Genomic DNA, 24,410 nt, shown 5'->3' on the forward strand with positions numbered 1-24,410 from the left:
TTAAACTCATTTTCTATCTAATCAATGCGTATCATAACAAGCGCCTTCCCGCAGCAACTGCTTACCGTCGCTAGAAACTGTGCAAGCATGCCTATTTTTTGGATTGTAGTACTGTAGTAGGCATATGGATATAAGCTTCAGATAAATAAACATGGGATTTTGAGTGTAGGGAAACTGAGGAGTGTTTTCCAATGCAAACAACCCTTTCCTACAAATCTTAGAATGAGAGTCAAGTCACTCAAAACTTGTTATGAATTTTAGACCAAAAAAAATAACCCTAACCTCTCCGTACAAATAGGCATCCAACCCTACTACTTTCTCTGCAACAATTCAAATCATCAATTTCAAACATCTACTAGCTGCGCTTGACATGGCCGCCTCCAATAATCTTGACTTCCCGTATTCCCCTCCACCACCAAGTCACTCTTTCCAGCCACCACCTTCACCTCCTCATGTACGCCCACCACCACCTCATATCCGTCCACCTCCACCACCTCTGCCGCCTGCACCATCACCAAGTAACAACACCACAGTAATAGTCATTGTCTTTGTCTCATTTGGTGGCCTTATATTCCTTGCATTCCTTGCTGCTGCTCTTTGTTTCTTTATCAAGAAGAAAAAGAAGAAAACTGTTGAAGAAACTGATATTGTACATGTTCATGAACATTTGAAGGTGAAAGAGGCCATAGTAGAAGGACCTCACGGGCCAAAAGCCGTGGTGCTAGAGATTGTTGATGACGTGCATATCGGTGAAGAAATTAAGGAGGAGGAGAAGGTTGGCGAAGGTTTGCATGCTAAGGCTATAGAGGGGAATGCTGGTACCGTTGATCAGCTGGCAGCACCATCCTCTTCTGGTTCTAATAATCATTCCCGACTTGAACACAAGGCCTAATGATTACAGCGTCACTCCGTGAACATTTGTGGTGTTATTCATGGGGTAAAATTAAGGATTCGATGGCCATAATTTCATAAACTCCCTAAGCGAAAACTTTCTGACAAAGTGCAGTTAACTTTGTTTAATTTGGTTTTTAATTTATTCACAACAATAAAACCCTGAAACTTGACTGTGTATTACAGGAAGTTATCTCATGCTTGGTGTTTTGTGTTGCCCTGTCCCTGTACTTGACATATTTGAAACAATGTTTTAAAACATTTTCTCTTACATTTCAATTTGTTCTTATTTGATGCTAAGAATATTTCTTAATTAATTCAAGAGTTGTTCAAGAATACATTCTTTCTTCAGTAAACATCAAAACTGATTGATCCGCTCCCAATGGTGTAATTGTATAAGTGTGAGAAAACTCCAAATCTCTTATCATTTTATGCGTTAAGAGATTAGTGTGTAATTTCAGAAGAAAAAACACATAACTTCACAATTACTCGCATCTCATGAATGTGTAGAGAGAGAGAGAGAGGAGCTTAAAAACATGAAACGGGTTTTCTTTTCTTATGAAAATATGCTCAGCCATTCTATTTCACTCGATCGGTTTTCCTTTTGAAAACTGACATATATATAGCTTACGTGGTTGTGGTGACGAATGCAAGTCCTCATCGATTAAATGACTCGTTAGATATATGCAAGTCCTCAGATTAGTCAGCTAAGGTTTGAAATGAGATTATGAAGGTTTCAATAGTATTTTTAGAGTGTTTTTTTGGATTAAAACAAGTTGAATTTTGGATTTTGAATAAGAAACTTAAACTGTGATTTTATTATTATCATAAAACATTTTAATAGACGATTTGTTGTCTCTCTAGACAGTCCTTTTTTAAAATAAAAAAGAGGCATGCCTAGTCTTTTCCCTTTTAATTAAGCTAGGTCCGAGAGCCTAACTTTTTTTTAATGGCTCTTTAGTTTTTAATTTTTTTTTATATTTTAGACTAAAATTCTTTCTAAATAGAATTATTAAAATAATATTTTAAAGGATTATTTGATTACAACATAGTTGTTTAAATTCTCTTCAAAAATTAAAGGTATACAAAATAATTAAAAATTAATTCTCATTTAAAAAAGGTTATATAAACAAAATAAAAGAGAGAATATTTATTAATTTAAATATAAATATAAAAAATATAAAAAGCATTAATTTAAAAAATATATATAAAAAAATAATTTTTAAAAAAAAAGATTGAGCGTCGCTAACTCTGACCTATTTTGTTAGGACTCGAGCGTTTGGGCCCTTATTCTTTTATTGCAGATGGGATGGACAATAATTTTTTTAAAAAAATTAAATCAGATGACACATTGTCTGATTTTGCCCTGATTCTAACCACTATGGTAGCCAGAATATCGGAGCTAAATGTGTTCTTACCCAAAAACTCATTTTTCAATCTATTTTTGATCCAAAACACATAGAAAACATCCTATAAACCTTGATAAATCTACATATGACCTCAAAAAACTAAAAAAAACATTATCTCAAAACCTAAAATCAACCCGAAATAAAAAATGTTCTCGAGCTCAGACCTGTCTTTTTAAAACACTTTCAATGTAAAAAAAAAACATCTAAGTTGAACTTTTATCATCAAATAAAGTTATTTGACACAAAGATCAATTGTTTTAGTAGTTTAAATCGAAGCCAACATTATTTTTCTCTCTCTACCCCTAGGAATTCAGCGACCTCTCTCTTTCCCTTCTCTCAAACTATGGAATAAAGAGCAATACAAATAAATTTTTATATCAAAATTAAATTGAAAAAATATTGAGAAACTGAATATTTATAATATATAAACTGTGAGAACTAAATTAAATTTTTGTATGAACTTTCAAGCCATCACTTATTAATTTGTGGTGCCTTTTGTATTATGGTTCCTTGTCCTTTAATTTTGTTTTTATTCAAAAATTTTAATTCAATTGCCCTTGAGTTTAGCCCCTAAAAAATGTAATTATATATATATAAAAAAGAATGAACCAAATTAAAAACAAAATAAAACTTTGAATAGTAAATAAATCTATGTGATGAAATGAAGAATGATGTGTAGAATAAGATTCTCTCTGTTGTCTCATGCACGCACTCGCACACAACCAAATCATTATAAACAAAACACTTACGATTTTAATCATTAATTAAACACAAATCTTCGCCTAATAGGAATATTTTAAAAGAAATGGAAATAGATGAAAAAAGTAATAATTAGTTGGTACCTCACTGCATTAAAATTTTCCAACAACTTTACTTTAGGCCATGTTTGTTTCCCGGAATTCACTTTCCGGGAAACTACTTTCCAAACTTTCCTGTGTTTGTTTGTCATTAGGAAAGTTGGTCAACGGAAAACACTTTCCGGTCAACGGAAAACACTTTCCGGTCAACGGAAACACTTTTCGGTCAACGGAAAACACTTTCCAGTCAACGAAAATACTTTTCGAATTTGGTTTGGTTTTCAGGAAAGTGTTTTCCCTTTTGGCTGTGTTTGTTTTCCGGAAAGTGATTTCCGGGAAACCACTTTCCAAACTTTCCTGTGTTTGTTTGCCATTAGAAAAGTTGGTCAATGGAAAACACTTTCCAGTCAAAGGAAAATTTGGCTTGGTTTTCAGGAAAGTGTTTTCTTGAAAAATTTGGGCGGAAAACACTTTCCAGAAGTTGTGAAAAATTTAGAAATGTCATTATTTGCTGATTATATCAAATTTGATTTTCAAACTTTTGATTGCTATATATAATTTGTTTTGAATATTTATTTTTCAATTCCATCTCTTAAAATTTAATTTTTATATTAATTTTGGTCCTTATTTTTATAATTGCTATTTGCTTTTTCCTTATTATTTTTTATTGAAATTTTTTATCTATCAAATTTGGTCCTCATTCTTTTGATTGTTACTTATTTTATTTGAAATAATTTATGAAATGTTAATTATTATTATTTTAATTTCTTCACCTTTTATTTTTTATTTTTATTTTTATTTTTTAGATTTGATCTCTATTATTTTGATTATTATTTATTTTATTTGAGATAATTTATGAAATTATATTTTTTTCAATTTCATTCTCATTCAACTTTTTAATTTGTAAGATTTGTTCCTCATTATTTTAATAAACTTGAAAAAAATAAAACATTAATAAGTTATTTTCCAGCTCATTTTCCATGACATAACCAAACACTGGAAAGTGTTTTCCAACTTACTTTCCATTACACTACCAAACATCGGAAAATACTTTCCCGGAATTCACTTTCCCCGGAATTCACTTTCCAAAAGGAAACTACTTTCCAGCAAACAAACGGGGCCTAAACTACAAAGCCTAATCTCTGCGTATTTTACTTTTGCTTTCATGCTTCATACTTGAATAATATTTTTCCTTTGAATAAAAAAACAATATTTCCCCCCCTTAACTTAATTACAACAGGGAACTTTGGTTGTGACTACTTGTTAGCATGAAAAGAGATTCTATTCCAGCATATATCGATCTTACTCTTAAAAACTTGTAATTAATTCTTAACTCTTCAACTTTTTTTGGGAAGTCATTCTACAATTTTAATATGGTCAATAACGTATATCTTCGACCTCCTGTAGGTTACATTACCATTATCATAGACCCAAAAAAAATTGTTTTCTTCTAAAAATAAATTGTTTTAATTTTGATGCCCATCAAATATATTAATTTTCGCAATGAAACGAGATTTGGATTATTGTAATAGAACTAGAATAAGTTTTTTTTATGCATGATGTTGACCACATAATTTTTTTTTTTTTTTGATAATTAAGATGTTTGGGTCAGCTTGCGCATATCTCGATTAAATATCCATGCCCATAAAAATTTCTTACACAAGAACATGGTGATTTTTATATACCAGGAGACATGACTCCAAGAAAATATAACCAGTGGGATTTGAATCTTGAATCTAAGAGGGAGCATACCTTCCAGTACCTTTAATTACCACTAGGCTAACCACCGACGATGTGGATCATTCATTTTCTGATTTCTCCAAGCAATTCTCCATGCAAGAAAGTGTTGTAGCAATTTGCTCTTCCATTCTTTATTAGTTTCTGTTTCCCATTTCCTTCCTTTTGGACCATGTGGTCAATAGGCTAGTATATTTCTTTTTACAATGCATGAAAGTAGAAAAAACATTTGGATTCTTTCATAACTACCTAACTATTTGAACATTGACACATTAATTTGTATACTGGTGTGCAGCAGCACATGATTATTTTCATGTTTCCTCGTTTAATTCTACATCGCTGCTTTTTTCTTTCAGATGCTGTTGAAATTCGGTTCGAAGCTCTGGTTTGGTTATGATCCTGAAAAAACCGGGGAAATTCAAAGTGAGAGTTCTGAAGGCTTCATAAAAGGGCTAATGTCTTTTCCTTTGAACATACCAGGCGCTGCCTTTCACAACTGTATGCAGGTGTGATTCGCACTTTCATCTTTAGAATTTTCAATATCTTTATTCCTCTGCTTTGTACATTTTAATTTTTATAAGTGAAATTAAAAATATTAATTTAAGTCCCACTTTCCAATTTCAGAAACAGAAGAAAATTTTGAAGCTGATGAGAGATACAGTAGAGGAAAAACGAGCATCCCCTGAAAGCAGAAGAGGAGACTTGCTTGATCGCCTCATAGATGACATGAAATCTGATAATTTGTCGACAGAAAATCTCATTTCTTATGTTGTCTTTGTGCTTCTATTTGCCACTTCTGGACGATCACCGCAACTTCAAGTGTGGCCGTCAAGTTACTGGCAGAGCATGCTCTTGTTATGCAAGAATTAGTGGTAACTAAAGCAACCACCACGCCATCTTAACCTTAACCTCGCTCTCTACTTCTGTTTCATCTTTTCCTATAGTCGTTGTGTTCATTCCATCTTTTTTCTGTCTCTTCGAATGCTATTTAGTTTTTCACCAAGACTCCTGTGGATGGATGTTGTTATCAGAAAGAAAACGAGGAAATCATTTCTAGCAGGGAAGATAAAGAAACTGGGTTGACATGGAAAGAATATAAATCGATGACCTTTAAAGATTCGGCTTGTATGTTTAACGGGTCGATCGTGTTATGGATTTTTCTTTTACGCTTTACCTTGGGGGATTGCATGTCCGCTGTCCTCCGGTTTTGTTCAATTGAGCTAGCTAGACTCTCTTTTTTTTCTTTTTTCTAATCTGATGTCTATATTCGCATTAATGTGCTATAGTTGATAGTGCCCAATTCTTTTTTGAAAAAAGAAATCTAGATATATGGGACAGCAAGAGTCTAGAAAAGTTCTGGTTGTTTGGGCAGGCTGCTAGGAAATGGGTTGTTTCCTGCAATTTGTTTTCTTTCAACCCATGCATATTTTCTTCCTACACATTTCATTCAAGCCTTACATGTCAGGAAAGAAAAATAAGAAAAGAAAATGAAAAGCAAGAAAGAATGGATCGTAATGCTTTGATTTTGATATCACCGACATTATTGAAAACATTTCGATGAAATGATTTTAAAAACATCTTGAAATACCACCATTTATGGATGGAATTGGCCACACACGTCTAAAAATGGGATCCCATACATGTGGTAACGAAACTATGAGCGTCCTAGAAGCATCACCAAGAAGAAGATGCCCACACCAGCCAAAATTGAAATGAATTAGAGTTGAAGAAGCTACCAGGAGATCTGCAAGATTACGATGGAGCCGAGAGTGTAGTAGATGTTAATTTTTAAAGTATTTTTTTATTTTAAAATATATTAAAATAATATTTTTTTTATTTTTAAAAATTCATTTCCAACACCAATACATCAAAACAATTCAAAAAATATTTAAAAAATTATTTAAAGTAAAAAAATAATTCAAATTTTAACAAAAATAGGTTAAACTTCAAAATCCAAACAGTCACGAACCATTCGGGTAGGACATGTTGCATCGTGGCTGTTCCAATCCCTCTATAACAAATATTTTTTTTTTTATTAACATAGATGTCCGGGTCAGCTTGCGCGTACCTCTACTAATCTCACGGGCCCTGGCTCTATAACAAATATTTGTAATTTATAATAGTTTACAGTTTACTTTTTAGGGATGTTGCGGGTATGACTAAAAGATTTTAAGCGTAAGAAAAGGAATATTAAAGATATGTAGAATTTTTTTATATTGTTATTAAACTCGGTTCAACGAGTTAAACTTGAAACTTCTTATTCAAGTCCTTGTCAAATTTGAGTTTTTACTTAAACCATGCAAGAGTTGTCTTTATATGACTTAGTCGATGGTGGATTCCAAGATAAAGAAAAAAATCAAAGGATAAAAAAATCAAATTTGAGTTGTTTTTTTTTTTGTTATTATCGCGACAACCAACTATTTTTTTTTTTTTTTTCACTGTTTCCTGACAACTCTCTCTCTCTCTTTTACTTAAAGATTGAAAAATAAAAAATAATTTGAATCAAAATAAAAATTGTTGAGAATTTAGGATGGGTTATGTATTTCTTCCATGTTTTAATTTGAAGTTTTAAAATAAGCAGGAGATTCAGTGTTTGTTTTTTTCACTTTGCTACGAGTTATACCATCTTTTTTAAAAACAAAAAAAATATACATGCATTGTTAATATATTTTTTATTTGTAGAATGTTTCAAAAAAAAGGATAATTGAACCAGTTAAGCATACTTGACTCTATCCATGTTAAAAAAATTAAGGAACTAAAACGTCAAAAAGCGTAAGAACTAAAAAATAGAGATCACTATAAGAAAAAACAACCCCAAGAGTTTTTCGAAATGTCATAGTTGTTATTTTTTAAAAAAATTATTTAAAAATTTATTAAAATAATATTTTTTTAAAACAATTATTTTTCAAATTAATACATTCAAAAAAATTAATTTAAAATAAAAAAAGAAAAACATTTTTTTAAAATAAAAAGAAAAACAAACAAGCCCTTTAATGGATTAGCAAAATCAAAATAAGAGGACCAACCGAGCCATTTAACCCCTAGCCTATAATGATATGAACTAGACAACCCCAAAATCAAGACCTAGGCCCAATCCTAATCAAACTCGTCACTATTTGAGCCTAAAGCGAAGCCTGAATGCTTAACCAGAAGCTCTTCAAACTTTCTCACACCGAGAGCAGAATTGCAGACAACAGCCTCAGAATGAATGAATAACAAATTGCAGTGGTGTGAGTTCTCGAGTTCACTATACCCAGTGAAAGATGGGGAGATGGCAAAAGGGAGGGACATGAGAACATAATAACGTATTCAAATAGATAAAACTCTGTTTATTATATGCCGTAAGGCCACCGCCACAAACAGTGCAACCGCGAACAACTTTTATATTTTATCTCTTCATAAGATAGAAAAACCAGAACCAAAAGCCATTGCATTACTTTTCTACTATATCGAAAGCCAAGGCCTCCATGTAGCAGGTGGATCTTGCAGTTCTTTAGCTAACCCTCCATGCGAATAATGCACCTCAGACCCTCTCCTTTCAGCATGTAATCAAATGCTTTATTAATCTCCGAGAAGGGAATAGAGTGAGTGATGAATTTCTCCACTTCCAGCTCCTGAAAATTAAAAGTATTGAAGTTTAAATGCAAGTTAGCAAGCGACAATGACACAAGTAAACACCTTAAAACTGAATGAAACCGTATGTAGGCTCGATTGAAAATCATTTTGTGACAAAATCTTCGTCAAAAATCGATATAGGACGTCTTAAAATTCATCAAGTAATCACTACATGGCTGCAGATCCACCAACATGCATATTAGCTTTTACCTTATTCATATATTTTTCCACCACGCCAGGAAGATCAGTGCGAGGCTTGTAGTTGCCAAAGAAGGTCCCTTTAAGGGTCCTCTCATTTAACAGATTCATTGGGTGGGTCTTGAATTCATCATCTTTGCCCGGGACACCAACAAGCACTGCAACACCCCAACCCTGAGAGGCCAAGATGATATGATGAGATATTTTACGATTATATGCAGGAACATATATAATTAGTATGATTAAACAGCATATAAGCTATGGGAAGTGATTACGTCATGAACACATTCAAATGCTGAGATCATGGCTTGGACATTTCCTGTGCACTCAATACTCCGATCAACTCCTCCATCAGTCATCTCGATAATCACCTGACCAAAAGCAATATCAATCATGCAAGTGACTTTTCTGGCATCAAGCCTTGAATTTATTTAAAAATCGGCAATCTTGATACATACTTCTATACAACAATATAACATTTAGTAGAATCAAAATTTTGATTGTTCAATAAAGGTTTAAAATGAAGTAATGTGAACCTTTGGAATCTAGAAAACATGCTTGAGTAGAGTGGTATATATTAATAATTCTGCAAACAATGGTCATAGTAATGGATAACATTTAGCCTATAGTTTTGGCCAAGACAGAAAGTATGTTCAATTAATCTTGCAGTGATCAAGTACTCAGCATGCTTAGCTTCCCAGCTGAGAAAATTATTTAATGCATCGAAAGTAATGTGCCATAGTATGATTGAAAGCCAAACTAGAAGCAAGGCTGTGATCAGGTGCATACAAAATATGACAAGAATGTTTCATAACCCACCTGTTGAACAGGCTTGTCATGATCTTTTGGGTTTACTAACTCAGTAACACCAAACTTCTTTGCTGTGAGACGAACAGGATAAGTTACAACCATCAGCGATTAGTGAAATGCCACAATATTTAAGACATGAAGTATGTATTCTAGGCAAATAAACTCACTCTACCTTCATTGAATCTGCTGGGGTTCAAATCAACCCCAATAATCCTCGAAGCCCCTGATAACCTTGCTCCCTCAGCAGCCTAAAATTAGTTCAAAAGAAAAGAGATGAAGCGTGAGAGTTCACCACAAACCTTATATGATTGGCAGAAGTGAAAACACAATCAACGAGGACAACTTACAGCGAGACCAACGGCACCCAGTCCAAAAACCGCAACAGTGTGGCCCTTCTTTGGTTTTGCAACATTCAAAGCTGCGCCAAGGCCTACAACCACAGAGACCATATGTATCAACAATGTAGAAGGGTTTTATCTCACCACTAATATTCGTAATATATTCTATATATCAACAATGTCAATAGATGATACAATAGCAGCCAGTGATTGTAGTTAACAAACCTGTTGATATTCCACAGCTAAGAATACAAACTTTGTCTAGAGGGGCAGCAGGGTTGATCTTGGCAACAGACCCAATATGGCAGACGGTGTATTCACTAAATGTGGAACCGCCAACAAAATGGTAAATTGGCTTTCCGTTGATAGAGAACCTTGATTTTCCATCAGTGAGCATAACACCCCTATCAGTATTGATCCTGAGGAGATCACACATGTTGCTTTCTTCTGATTTACAGTGTCTGCAATCCCCACACTCCCCAGTGAATACTGGTAGGACATGGTCACCTGGCTGGAGATCAGTCACACCAGGACCTACGCTCTCTACAATTCTAGGAGCCAGCAAACAGAAACAAAATATTTATAAGCATATTGCAGTGTGATAATCTAAATAAACAAATTTGCGAACATGCTGCTGTTAGTATTTCTATATAGAGAAGTACTTACCCTCCAGCTTCATGACCGAATATGCGTGGAAACAGAGGTGTTTGTCCCTGCAATGTAAAGGATCAGAACCATTTCCAATTTCAATTTTAATGCATCTTAAACACAAACCGTCTCCGTGTAATTTTGGCTAGAATAAATATAAACTTGAGTCACCTTAGCTTCCCAAAAGTAAACATCGGTGTGGCATAAAGAGGTAAAGAGGATCCTCAAGCGAACTTCATTAGCCTGTGGTGGAGCCACTTCCACTTCTTCAATCGACAGTGGCTTCGCTGCTTCCCATGCCACCGCGGCTACGTATAATACCCCACATGGTCGATTAGACAATTAACCCAGGTTGATCCGATGAATACAGAACAAAAAAGAATTTTGAAAAAAAAATCTAGATCAAATTTTGACCATGTTAGCTCTCACTAAGTTTAATTTAAGATCCGACCGGACAAGTTGGGTTGGGTTGGGTTGACTTAACACTGCATGGAAGCACTTGGATTCATGAGGGGGGGGAAAACACCAAATATATGAAACTCAAAAGAGAAAAAGAGACGTGTATCATGCAGAGAAAGAACCCATGTTTTTAAAATCAAATAAAAACACGGTCCCTCCACTTTATATATTTTGTTGAATCAGATCCCATATTTTAAATTAAAACAAACTAATCGCTTTGCTTCCTACTAAAAGCAATTTGCGAACCTCCTTCCAGTTAGATCTGAACTGAACTCATCACAGCCATTTAATCAGTAATAAATCAGGGTGAAGGGGCTCAGATCACCTTTGATCAGAGGTTGATTTAAGCGGATGTTAAACATAGAGGGACCATTATGCCAATTCTAAACAGTACATAGAGATATGATCGGTTAAAGATGAAAACAAACATTCAAGATTTTTACCAAACCCAGAGACTAAATTAATATAATATACACGATTGAATTATATATATATTCAAGATAAAAGATAGACCACAGTTATATATCTAATCGGAAAAGTGGTACAAGGTATTAGCCGGCCTGAAAAATAAAGGGACGGCAGTTATAACTGTGAGCACTGTATACGGTACCTTTGCAGCGAATGACTTTACCAACTGTGCTAGACATGGCTTCTTCTTTTGTATTTCTGAGATGATGGATTATGTGTTTTGATCGCTGCAACTATCTCGTCTCGTGGTTTGATTTATAGAGATAGTGAACTTAATGACGACTACAACTCTGCAAGCAGTACAGTGGTCTGATGGAATTTGTCAAGTGGTTTTGATTACTGGTGGCGCCTAACGTTTCGTAGTTACTTGGGAGATTTTCTTCTGTGTCTTATCTTTTAATCTTATTTATGGTCACACGTGGCCTTCAAGTCGACGGTGAATTTGCTTTTGGAAAGACAGTGGAGCACTCGAGCAGCACAGCTATCATCAACAGGGATTTCGAAATTATTTATCTAAAACGCAGCCGCAGCGTAAACAAACGGATTCAAGAATTAATAATGAAGGATGATGATTAAAAAATTACAGGCCACTGAGCCAGGACACCATTCGGCGCCCCTGCTGCTGGGATTTTCGTGTGTGTACATTCCCCCTCTAGGATCTGTCATTGTAGAGCAGTAGACTAGTAGACTAGAAGTCTAGATCGGCGTCTGATAATGATATGATAGCTCATTTACTTTTATGTTTTAAAAATATTTTTTTATTTTTAATATTAATATATTAAAATAATTTTATTTTTATTTTTAATATCTTTATATAAAAAAGATTAATTTAATGTTTTTTAAAATAAAAAATACTGAAAAACAGAATTGTATATTAACCATTAAAAAAAAATCATCATTTTATATTCACTGTTTAAGCAAAATCCTATCCAAAAGCATCTCGTAGAACAAGACACTAATAACGCAGAAACTCGGGAGCCTCGGCGCGACTATATCATAAAAATTAATTAATATGTTTGATTTTAATTTTTTGGTTTATGGCTTGTGGATTTGATTTTTCGTTCTCTTGTCAAGGTACAATTTTCGCGTAATTAATTTTCTCTTCTATTTGTTTTCAGGATCGTTTTTTTTAATTAATTTTAGAAACGTTTTTTATATATATTTTATCCAAATCTTAAGTTTTGTTTTGTCATTAATGCATCTGTCTTGTTAGAGGTGCGGTGGGTACTTTAGTAAAACACAACCATATGCTGGTTTGATTTTCCTTGTCTGAGGTCTATCCATATTATAATTATAAGAAAATATAAAAGTCGTGGGACAGCAGCTATAGTAATCTACAGTAAAAAAAATCTTCTTGTCGCTCTCAAAACAAACCGAATAATTAGTTGAGGGAGGTGAAATGATTTATTCACAATAATTCATTTGTCGTTACAGTGTTACGGGGGAATAGTTCCGTATTTTTACATTTATAGCATAGTAAAATATCTACATCACCTTCGAATCAATTTCTATTTTAAGATTGGTATTCGAAGTGCTTTTGTGTTTTTATTTTTCAAGTATAGTCATTTATATAACATTAAAGTTGAATTTTCTTACATCAAAGGATTTTTTTGTGTTTTTATTCTGGTTTTTTTTTTGTGATTGTCATGTTAATGTAATTTTATAAATATAAATATTATAAAAAAATTAAAATGGATATCATCAACGCATGATTGTGATTGTGCTATTCGACCGTAACGTACGATGTCGGCCAACGGCAAAATGTCAACTTCAAAGGCAGCATTTGAATCTTTCTACTGGCCCTTCAACTCCTAGATGATGCATGTGATCAATGGACTTCTTGTTTGGTATTGGTGGCCTTCTTTTTCTCTTTCTCATCCTCAATTCTTACACTCACCCTTGTAAAATCTCAAAGTACCCCTTCAATTTGTTTTTTATTCATATTTGATACATGTTCTTTTGTTACTATTTGTTTTATTTTAAATAGTTTATAAGATTTTTTTTCAATTTCATTTTTTTTCAATTTTATTGTCTGTCAAATTTGATTTTCAGTCTTTTGATTGTTATTTGTTTTATTTGAATTAATTTTTACAATTGAATTTTTTGACGCTTTCATCCTTCTTCGGTTTATTTTCATATCAGATTTGATCCTTATTGTTCTTATTGTTATTTTTTCCACTATGTTGATTTTTTAAAAATGATATTTTTTTCAGTTTCATCATTCAACGTTAAATTGATTAAGAGTCAAGTTTTTTGATTGAGTCTGAGTCTAAAATTTCATGGGTTTTGAGTTTGGGTGATTAATCTAAATTTAGATTTTTCTTAGGGTTTGTTTTTTTTTTCTAAGCTTATATTTTTTTTTAGTTTCATCATTTATTGTTTATTTAATTAGACATTGGTCTTCGTTAATTTTTTTATTTGATTTTTATATGATTGTTTACTAATTTAAAAAATAACCAAGAATATTTTGAATTTTTATTTTATTTTTTATTAAAAATGTTTTATTTTTAGTTAAATTAAATTAATTAATCAAATATAGATATAAGATATTCATCTCATAATATTTTATTTGACTTGATTAAATATAAATAAAAAGTCATATTAGGAGATTTTATTTTCAACTCATTGACCATAAAAAAATTTATTTTCTTTTTTTAATGAAAAAAAGAAAAGAAAAAAGAGAGCAACCCGTGGGCCCATAACTAATGAATGTCAATACACGTTCTCTTCCCGCTCTCTTTCCCTTTTCCTATTTTAAAATCCCTAAAAGTTGAATTAATTAATTAATAGAAAATTAAGTCCTCCAATTGTAATGATACTTTTCATTAAGTTTATAAACTTCAAAATTAAGTTACTGCCCATCATATACACAAGTAGTTACAAAAATTCACTAAAATATGATATCAATATTATTCCCTGCTATGAAAATTAAATGCTAACGGGGGATTAATTGATGTTAACAGGGAAAATAAAATCTTGTGACTAATTGATGTTAACAGGGATGCAATTGAATAAAATAAAGTGTCTTAATTTGTTGGTTAGGAACTTGAATGAAACCCTCACTGCAAACAGGGACTCACTTGTAGTTACCACCCCCTAGAGAAAATTCTTACGTTTCCAGCTCATGGAATCCACGTTTATCCGAACAACCCATATCGGCGGAGTAGTTTTTTCTTACCGGCGAAAGACGTCAAGGAGTGCTCGTTATAAAAGTATTGGATGATCGATTTTTCCTGTGGATTTTTCCGTTGGATCGAACAAGAAGTCCACAAGAGGGCCCCGGAAATTGATTCATGCAAGTTTTTCCCTGGTTTTAGGATTTTGACCTTTGAATATCCAGCCCTTGCGATTCGATGTCCCCGGGAGAAATATCGCTTGCAGCTATATTATTAATCGACCACAGATGTGGGCGGGTTAGCATACTGTAATGACATTACAATGTCCTGTGATATGAACATGGAAAAATTGTTTCTTCGGAAATAATTTAATGCCTTGGATTCTCCATATATGTGTGCTTCAATGCTAATGATGATCTAACATTTCTTTATCCTCACAGCCCTATAAATATATAGTAGAGGAGGGTTACCGGTAAGGAAACTAGCATGCCGAAAATCACCCTGCAAAGGTAGAGCCACAGTTAATACACCATTGATTATTAAAAGTCAGTAGAAACACAATTTAAATTCCCAACTTTCTTTTAGTACAAATAGAATGAATTCGAGATCTCTTAAATAACAGATGAGCTATGCCTCATCGGTTTAAAGAGTATTTAGAAGCGTGATAGATATTGATTTTTAAAATGTTTTTTACTTAAAAATATATTAAAATAATATATATATTTTATTTTTAAAAATTTATTTTTAATATCAACCCATCAAAACAATTCAAAAACATTAAAAAAATTAAATTGAAGCAAAATAAAAATTTAAAACACAATTAAAGTCAAAAAAACATCTCAAACTAAAACTAAACCTGTAATATAATTTATATTGTTCTATGTCATTCAATAACTCCAAATTGAAAAAACATGGATCCGGATCGATTACTGTGTATAAAATGCCTAATTCTCATGTTATTTTCATGCACCACCACTTCTTCTTGCCGCATAATTCTTGTTTAGTGTTCACTTACAACAATTTTCCCATCTAGTCAAATCCTGAAGGACCTTAGAATTATGGCTTCCATGATTTGTTGCTCACTGCTCAGGTGTTAAATTTTAGTTTGGCAAACTAGATTCCTTTACTTTAAAGTGTGAAGTGATCAGACAGCACTACCTACCTTTCAGTTAAAAGGATGTCCCGAATCCTAATCCCTTTACTTTAAGTTATCACTTGATGTAAATTAATCATATGGCATATTTTGTGCCGACACAGTTGCGTTTCCCATAAATGGCATGGAGCCGTGGACAATCAACGTACGTCCTCGTAGTTGTGTCGGCATTAACTTAATCAACAATATCAGAGTAATCATGTACAAGATATATGAACTTCATTTGGAATCTCAAAGTAAAGGTCTAGCTTCTGTCTTACCCTGTGCTCATTATATCAGGATGCAACCCATATTCTCTTGCAAAGACAAATGGCACAATCCCCTGTGAGAGAGCTGCCTGGCATTACACGGTAACAATATTTCAGACTCTGGCTGAGAATTTTCCACAAAACAAATGCACTGTGTATTTAATTTTCACCAATTTTATCCATCAATCATGTATGCTCGCAGATATGAAATAATCACGAATAATGAATGCATCAGTTCTTTATTAACCAAGCGTTGCACCGTACCTGCACTATGGCTGCACGGAGCCGTTCCCCTCTCATTCCAACAGCAAGCGAAGCGGTTGACATTACGACGGGTCCACAAATGAATCGGATTGCCATTGCCATGGTCGCCCTCTTCTTGCCACAGACAATAATCCGAGGCTGAAGAGCCATGAACAACCCTGCAATTTTTGGAACGTGTCAATCAAAATGCTACTATTGGGGTGTCTTAAACCAAAACATCTCAAATTAATGACCTGGACGTGCATGCAATTTTGGGCCTACCATTCATGGGCCAGTAACATGAGCTATATTAATGTTGCTCTGTTTATGATGATAAAAATTGCATGAGTTGTTCAACCTGACTATATAGATATGTTAATAAATTAATCATACTTGTGAAGAGAAGCTCCTTTGACTGGTAAAAATTCACCATTAATTTCGAGAAGAATAATGCTATACGAACATATAAATATTTTACACAAAATTGATGTATCTGTTTTTCTTATGTTTAACAGTTCATTTATTGTTTCTATGATCTACATCTCTAACTATCACATGCAGCATCAGAAATCAAATTGAATTGAATTCACCCATGCATGGATAAGCATACTGGCTGGTAAAAGGGGTTCCAAATACCTAAACTGAACATAGCCATCCCAAGACCTGCATCTGAAATTATTTTTATTGAATATTTCACCAAGCTGGGCATTCCCACATTCCATCTGCTCATTCACATGGAAATCTTTATCAATAAAAACTAATGTGACGAAGTTTATAGATAAAGAAAATTGGCAAAGAGAGTACTGATACAAGGAACTCACTTGAAAGAGACTAAAGACCAAAGAAGCCCCAAAACACTTGAATATGTGTTGGGATTGCGAGAGAGCTTCCTCCCTACAACAACAAGTATAAGTCTTAGCATGACAATGGCATGTGGCATTTCTTGGCTGGTCACTGCTTCCTTCGAATTTGTTTCCTCTGGTGCTGGCATTTTACAACTGTCTCTGAAGCTGATTTCTTTTTCTGCGAGGTTAACAGATAGATGATAATCCAATATTAATAGCCCCATTTCATCCTAGAGAATATACTGGCTTAAAGTCTACCGTGCAATTGGACATGGATAAAATTTAGATCAAACAACAGAAGAAACAACAATGAACTGGAACTCCAACATTGCCTTGAACCTTATTAGCTTCGTGGAAAAACATCAATAAAAACTACAATCCCATCGTGTCATCTATAATTAAAATTTAAGGAGTCAAAAGAATGAACTCCTATTTTTTTTTATACAATTTGTATTAGAAAACAGAAGGTTTAATTTATTTACAAATTCAAACTTAAAAGTTGAATTGAGTTTTTATTAGGATGAGACAATAGTGTGCTTAGGTTAATGGATGTTCCACGGCTTTATTATTAAAGTTAATTTTATTTTTGAACAGATAAAACTTAATATATATATATATAGATCCAAGGTTTGTTTTTCAGTTTTAATGTAGGACAATGAAACATATATGATCATCACTTTGAAAGTTTTGGTTGAGGACGATTTAGTGATAATTACACTGTATAGTTAATTAGTTTGTTTAATGGGATTTGGTGTTATCATTAGGATAAGAATAATTAGATTCTCTATTAAGAAAGACGAATTAGTTAGGCAATCAAATAGCCATTCTCTGTCATTACACACGTGCTCTCGACCTGTTGATGGTGCCTACCAATAGCGGAGCTGATTCATTAGAAATTCATTGACCACTACTCCTTTTTCTTCCTTTTCTTTTTCTTGGGGTGGTGGTTAGAGCCACGGAGGGGCCACCTGCCTATTTGTGTGCCTAATCATGTGCTGGAAAAATAGGAAGAACGTTGTTTCTAAATCTAAAAGAGAAAATGGGTAAAGCTTAGATAATTAATCAACCAACGTAAGATGCGGAGATTAGTGTCGATTAGACTATAGTTCAATCGGCTTTCCCACTTTTCTTCACTAAAGGTTTTGGAATAGGTTGAATGTAGGTTATTCCTCCAGTATTACGAGGAACTTGTTGAATACAAAATAGTTCAGCAATTAGGATGGAGTTGAGCTATACTCAAATTATAGTATTTGGGCACTTCATTCGCAAAACCTTGTAAAAAAACAAGTAACTAAACTCATACATGCAAATGAGGGTTGTAATTAAAAATTTACCTCCACTGTGCTTGTTGATGACTTCTGAGACAGTCATCAGGTTCTAGTAGCGTAACTACATAATCTCCTGGTTGTTAAAGTTGGCCGCATCCACTTGGCTAGAAGTTACCATGCTCTGGACATTATCTATAGAGGTCCTACGCACTCGTTCTTTCCCTTTGAGGTTTGAAACCTCCTGAGGACTCCTGGCTTCCCTCCTTTCAGGGGGGAAGGCGGGGAAGCATTAGTTCTAGACCTCGGACCAATCCGAAGGGGAGACAAGACACATCTCTTTTTTTCTTTTTTTTTTGGTTGAAACAAGAATACGTGATACGCATTAAAGGTTTGGGAAGGCAACTGATAAGTCAATTGTTTTTCGCTTATCTTTTTTAGACTTAAATTTTTTTGGAACAAGATAAGTGTGATAATATGCAAGACCAATATATTTAAATTCAGTTAATGATTGAAACCAAAGAAATATAGGTTTAGTAAGATATCAAACCAAATATACTTGAGTGTAATTGTCAGTTAAACCCAAGAAAGCATGACCTGACAAGATACCTAATCTAATATGATTAGGTTTAGCCATCAGCTAAACTCAAAGAAACTTGAGCCTGCTGATTTGCTAGATTTAAATTTTTGGGTTCAGCCTTTCAGTTAAACCCAAGAAAACATGAACCTGAAAAAATATCACATTCAAAATATTTGGGTTTAGTAATTAATTGAACCAAGACAATATATCAAATCTTAGACAATTATCTAAATTAAAAGTATTGTTAAATTAAAAGTCTTGTGAATCATCTAAATTGAAAGTATTGTTAAATTAAAAGTGTTGTGGGATGCATAAATCGCTGTGCCTGTCTTGTATATCTAAAACAAATGAAATAATTATATGAATTATTCATATGAGAGATAATATGTAAACACATATATTTTTAATGAACATTTAATTTGTAATATATTTTTTTATTTGATTTGATTAATTTTGGTTTTTTATTTTTAAATTCTAAAATAAAAACCGAACTGATTTATTTTTTATTTTTTAATTGAAATTATCCAATAAGTTTCGTTTAATTTAATTAATTTCGAGTCAATATTTACACAACACTCAAACGACATCGTTCACGAAAGATGAGAGAGAGGGAGTTCAATAGCCAAACCTGCAATCTCTTTGCCGCCGCCATTTGGACACATTACCGGTGACTCACCCCATACTAGCCTGAGCTCAGGAACCGCCGGAGATGGATGCCGGGATATTTTACCGGCGACTGGAGATCGGGCCCAGAAAGGTGTGTTGGTTGCATTAGTCAAGTCCCATTCATTAAAATTGGAAGTCCGTGGCGTGGGTTGAAGTGAGTAAGCATCTGATGACGCGTATCCTGACAACCTCGGACTCGTTCCAGACCGATGATATCCAAATCCCAAGTCACCATTACAAAGCATTATCTCATTGTTGGGTCCATGACTGAAACGACCATTATAACCATGGTATTCTTGCAATGGGGCAGGAGTGCTGACCGAGAAAACTTCGGCGTTGGAGAGGTTTGAGGGTCTAGGAGTAAGGCATATGGAAGATGATAGAGCAGAGTCGGGAGCCGATGACGTGGACCGTCTGATGCGGACGCGAAGGCGTCCGTTTCCGTCTGTTTCAGATTCTGTGCGAAGTGGATCCCTGCCGTCGAGGGAGATGACATCATTGTCGAGTTCGATTTTGGAAATGGAGGCTGCTTTGGGGCCAGGGAATTGGGTTTTGATCAGGAGGGTTGCAGCCCTGTATTCAAAGAGGAAGAGCAAAAGCGTGTACCTGCAAACCCCAAGTTATCTTCAAAATTAATTACCATTTCAAAATGTTTGTGTCTATGTAATCCTATACTAATGTTGTAAATTTTTCGATGACTATGACCATATACGTACATAAGTACATGAATTTTCTGTTAGTGATGGACTCTTGAAATTCCAATTCTGGCTGATTCTTCACTTTTACCATTAGACAAGTATCGTGGACTTCAAAGGGAAAAGATAATGTCGCAGTACTATATTTGGTTGGTTAATAATTTTCAACTCTCTTTTTCAAAATTTTTGAGACATGTGAAATGTAGTTCGTTACTTTGAATGCTTTTTGAGGTAAGTAATAGAATAAACTTTTTGTGAGGAGGCACCGATGCTTTATCTTTCGTGTTTACGAACTTTTCAGCTACAGTTTTCCTACGAAAAGAGATGTAAATGAGTGGAAACCACATGACGATTTGTGAGGGTGGAGATGAATTACCAACAAAGAAAAATCAACCATCCCACAAAGACTTGTGAGGGGAAAGGATTTTTTTAAAAAAAGAAGAGAGAGAGGAAAATGAGAGGAAAATCGGAACTAGAATGTGTTCACAATACCATATTATACATTGGAGAACAACCACTTGCACCATGAGGCTCTGGGTGAAATCTCCATACATGGCCTTGAGCAAAGGAATGCCCATGACAAGTGTGTTAGGCAAAGTAGCAATTGAGAAGAGAGTGATGAGCCAATCCAATCCTCCATTGAAGAAAATAACCCATATTGACAGCAGAACAAGGACCAAGACTTTCGAAAGGGTATCGGCCATTATGAACCTGGTGTCCATCTGGTATGGATTATTTTGAGCTATGAAGTGGAAAGATAGCACCGGGACTGCAAAAACAGCAACAAATCTGTTGATCCCTGAGCACTGCTCCGGTGTGAATATCTTGTACCGTTTAACTGACCCATACGCAACCAGCATTGCAAAATACAGAGGCACCATCGCACACATGACCTTGTAGAAATCGCCGGCAGTTATCATCTCTTGTTAGCACCAAGCACTGATCTCTCAGCTTGGGTTTGTTGGGGTTTGCCTATGTGACCATGCCTGGGCGTTTATATAGGAAACTCATGGACAGAATTGCCCATAAAAGATTTGCTAATTAACTTGGTACGGTACTGTAATTAGCGGGAATTATGGTTGGTAAGCTCAATGATTGACTTTGCTACGTGGTGTTTCTGTCTTTCCATGTGGCACATATGAAGACCATTTTGACGGGAAGAGCCGGATTGCTGTCTCCAGGTATTTCTTTTGCTACTCCGACGCAAATTAGTTATGAGGAAAGATTGCGAATGTGTCTAATTATTTTATTGATTTAAATTAGATTCAACTACTTTATCCCCGTGCTTTCGGTGTGGGTTTGATATAATTTTTTAAAAACATAAAGAAAACACGTGTACGTTGTTAAAGATCTTTTGGCATTGTCAATAATTGTTTAAACTTAAAAAATATCTATTCAACGTTTTTATTTATATTTAGTAACGTTGTCAGGTTATGAACTTTATTTAATCGAATTAATTTTTTATTTTATTTTATAATAGAAAATATAAAAATTAATTTATTATTAACCCAGTATTAAATAATAATTTTTTAAAAATAAAAGGCAATCAAATAACACATCTCGGGCTTGTAATCTTGTAGGTGGCCTGCGTGCTTCAACCAATTAAGTTAAGGCATCATTTTATTCTAAAACGCTTGAAATAATATATTAACATTTTTTAGTTGAGAAAAAATATATCACCGACATCGCATTACTTTAACGCATTAATCATTGAACTATAAAACAAAACTTATAACTAAACAATTGCAAAAATAAATTAACATGTTTTATTATGTATATGAGCAATAAAACCAACCTTCAACTTTTTTAGTTTTTGTTAATAACACCATTAAATATGTGTGTTGTATGTATTTGGTAATGATTTTTTGTGTTTTTATAAAAGTGCTTTCAAGGTTTTTTTTTAATGAACATGAAATCTTTAGCTCAAAATATTTTGAAATGTGTTCTCGAAGACATTTAAAATGTATTATAAAAATAACCAGAATATATAATTCAAAGTATTTTTCAACACGTTTACCAAAAAAAAAAGTAACATAGTGGAGAAAATATATGGGATACAGCACAGATTCACGAGTCACGAATGAAAATTAAAACATACGAGTCGCGGGATACCATATGCGACTCTTATTTTGTAATTGTCATATACAACACATGAGTCACATATGCATTTACGACTTTATTCAAAATTAATACACAAAAGCATTTTTTTTCCCCCTTTTATCTTTTTATTATCTTTTTCTCTTTCTCTCCTCATCGCGAAACGCTCTCAAAATACCATGATATCACACATCTCTCTCTCACTCTCTAGCCACAAATCTCACCAATTGACTTTCTAATTTAATAAAGTAAGCTTAAAAATATCTAAATCAAACATTAAATCCAAACTTTGTATGCTTACCAATTGACTTTATTCTAATTTCTTTTCTCTCCCAAGATTAGCCAAATTTTCTCTGTCAGTTCTTCCTTCTTTCACTTGATTCTTCATTAGATTAGTATTTTATAAGTTGAACTTCGTAAGTTTACAAAATTATTCTCTCATTTTTCTTATTTTTTCTTTTGTTTTTATGTTTTTTCCCTACTTTTCTCTCTTCCTCTCTTTCTTTTTTTTCTTTTCTCATTCTACTTCTGCTCAGTTGGCAGCATGTAAAAAAAAAAGGAGAGCTATTTTGTTTTATTATTTAATGGCAAATAACTATTTTGTTCTTAATCAGTTCTTTTACTTCTATTTCACAATCTTTATTTTTTTTATTAGCATTATTGAGCTTCATTCATTCTAAAAATTTAACTAGATTTTATATATAATCAGATAGCATTTATTATTCTTTGATGATAAAATTGTTTATTCTTCTACTTGTTTTAGTAATTTTTACTCTCTCTCTCTCTCTCTCTCTCATTCATTATAATTAACATGGTATGATATACCTTTGTCAGAATACTGCAATCGCAGCCTTCGGACCTTTGTCAAAAAGTCATATAGGAATTTGATAGGAAAAAAACCGGTTTGGATTGGAAAAGGAAAAAGAAAGTCAAACAGGGTTAAAAGGAGAGACAGCTTTACTAGCAATAATCATCTTTATGGTACTGTATTGTCAGTAATTATCACCCAGCAAGCCAGAATACATGGTGATACATCAATCTGGATCACACGATTGGGCGGTTTGTGCTATGATGAATCATCACGCATGCATTACAGCAGAAAAACAGTCTGTTGAGAAGCGATCATTCTGTCACTCAGAAATCGGGAAACCCTTATTTTTATTTTGCATCGAGCGAGGACTCGCTAAATTGTTTCTTACAGAAGAAGAACATTACATCTGATTATTCCTGATAATTTCCACCCCTTCTTCAGCATGGGATTAAAAATAAACATGTTCCTTGACTCGAAGATATTGATCATATACACAAGCCTCGCAGAACCATCCATCTGGATAACTGGCCTTTAATTTCCTCAGTTATCACTCGTCGATACCATCAAATTAAGAACAGTGGCCTGAATCTCCTCGAGCTTCCTGGAAGCCAAGAACTATCCTTTTTCTCGCATCAAGCAGAGCAGGATCTAGAAAGAAATCCCCAAAATCTAATCCCAATGATCGCACAAAGGTGTGTTGTGATGGGTTTATACACGTATGTATAGCAGTGCTTGAGTTCAACCCTATTTGTTTTTTTCTTTTAAAAGAATTTTAAAAAAAAATTAATTTTTTTATTTATTTTAAATTAATATTTTTATATTTTTAAATATTATAATGCGGTGATATTAAAAATAATTTTTAAAAAATTAAAAAATAAGCACTATAAAACTCCTAGATAAACATACGTCTTCCTATGTGGGGGCGGTGAAAAGCTTTGTTTGTTGGGTCATCATTCAATTCTCATAAAGCTCCCTTCCTTTTCAAATTATTAGTGAATTGATGACATGTGAAGTTGAATTACTAACTGGTTCTTTACTACAGAAGCAACAATAATCACCGCAAACACCCATGCGAGAACCCCCTACCAAAAGATCTTGTCACGCTATATAATGGATATTCTCGCGAGTGTAAAATAAAAGCTAAATGCTTTATAATTAATTGTTATATTTTTTTAAAATATTAATATATTTTTTTGCTTAAAAAATTAGTGGATCTCATAATAAGTTATTTTGATTTTGATTAAAAACAGAGAGGAACCGAGTTAAACTTCTAGTCTTCAAAAAGATTACCGGAAACACTTGCTTCTCTAATGTGTAAAGA

At 33.5% G+C, this 24,410-nt stretch overlaps 3 protein-coding genes across 3 annotated transcripts; 1 reads left to right on the top strand and 2 right to left on the bottom strand.

The window, feature by feature from the left end:
* The first annotated feature begins 302 nt into the window (after positions 1–302).
* Positions 303–1,175, top strand: LOC7466417 (protein TRACHEARY ELEMENT DIFFERENTIATION-RELATED 6). Its single transcript, XM_002300905.4, has one exon. It carries the CDS (start codon positions 371–373, stop codon positions 890–892), a length of 522 nt encoding a protein of 173 aa, XP_002300941.1. The 5' UTR covers positions 303–370; the 3' UTR covers positions 893–1,175.
* A 6,949-nt stretch (positions 1,176–8,124) lies between these two features.
* Positions 8,125–12,006, bottom strand: LOC7466418 (alcohol dehydrogenase). The gene is made up of 10 exons (XM_002302159.4): positions 11,513–12,006; positions 10,615–10,751; positions 10,462–10,508; positions 10,021–10,346; positions 9,805–9,887; positions 9,630–9,705; positions 9,467–9,528; positions 8,923–9,018; positions 8,660–8,821; positions 8,125–8,448 (listed from the first exon to the last, which is right to left on the bottom strand). Exons 1-10 carry the CDS (start codon positions 11,547–11,549, stop codon positions 8,332–8,334), a joined length of 1,143 nt encoding a protein of 380 aa, XP_002302195.1. The 5' UTR covers positions 11,550–12,006; the 3' UTR covers positions 8,125–8,331.
* A 2,720-nt stretch (positions 12,007–14,726) lies between these two features.
* LOC18096183 (auxin efflux carrier component 6) lies at positions 14,727–21,176 on the bottom strand. Its single transcript, XM_006386265.3, has 7 exons — positions 20,674–21,176; positions 19,449–20,092; positions 16,952–17,153; positions 16,767–16,852; positions 16,152–16,309; positions 15,900–15,976; positions 14,727–14,987 (listed from the first exon to the last, which is right to left on the bottom strand). The coding sequence occupies exons 1-7, from the start codon at positions 21,099–21,101 to the stop codon at positions 14,921–14,923; spliced, it is 1,662 nt and encodes a 553-aa protein (XP_006386327.3). The 5' UTR covers positions 21,102–21,176; the 3' UTR covers positions 14,727–14,920.
* Between the last annotated feature and the right edge of the window lie 3,234 nt (positions 21,177–24,410).

Source organism: Populus trichocarpa, chromosome 2 (assembly GCF_000002775.5).
Source record: "Populus trichocarpa isolate Nisqually-1 chromosome 2, P.trichocarpa_v4.1, whole genome shotgun sequence".
NCBI classification, from domain to species: Eukaryota; Viridiplantae; Streptophyta; class Magnoliopsida; order Malpighiales; family Salicaceae; genus Populus; species Populus trichocarpa.

Coding starts and splice junctions, on each gene's coding strand:
- LOC7466417 (XM_002300905.4), top strand. CDS start 371: ATGGCCGCCTCCAATAATCTTGACTTCCCGTATTCCCCTCCACCACCA.
- LOC7466418 (XM_002302159.4), bottom strand. CDS start 11,549: ATGTCTAGCACAGTTGGTAAAGTCATTCGCTGCAAAG. Junction 9,888..10,020: donor TAGCTGTGGAATATCAACAG/GTTTGTTAACTA, acceptor CTGTGGTTGTAG/GCCTTGGCGCAGCTTTGAAT. Junction 8,822..8,922: donor CATTTGAATGTGTTCATGAC/GTAATCACTTCC, acceptor TTGGCCTCTCAG/GGTTGGGGTGTTGCAGTGCT.
- LOC18096183 (XM_006386265.3), bottom strand. CDS start 21,101: ATGATAACTGCCGGCGATTTCTACAAGGTCATGTGTGCGATGGTGCCT. Junction 17,154..19,448: donor CGGCGGCAAAGAGATTGCAG/GTTTGGCTATTG, acceptor TTAACCTCGCAG/AAAAAGAAATCAGCTTCAGA. Junction 16,310..16,766: donor GATGGCTATGTTCAGTTTAG/GTATTTGGAACC, acceptor CAAAAATTGCAG/GGTTGTTCATGGCTCTTCAG.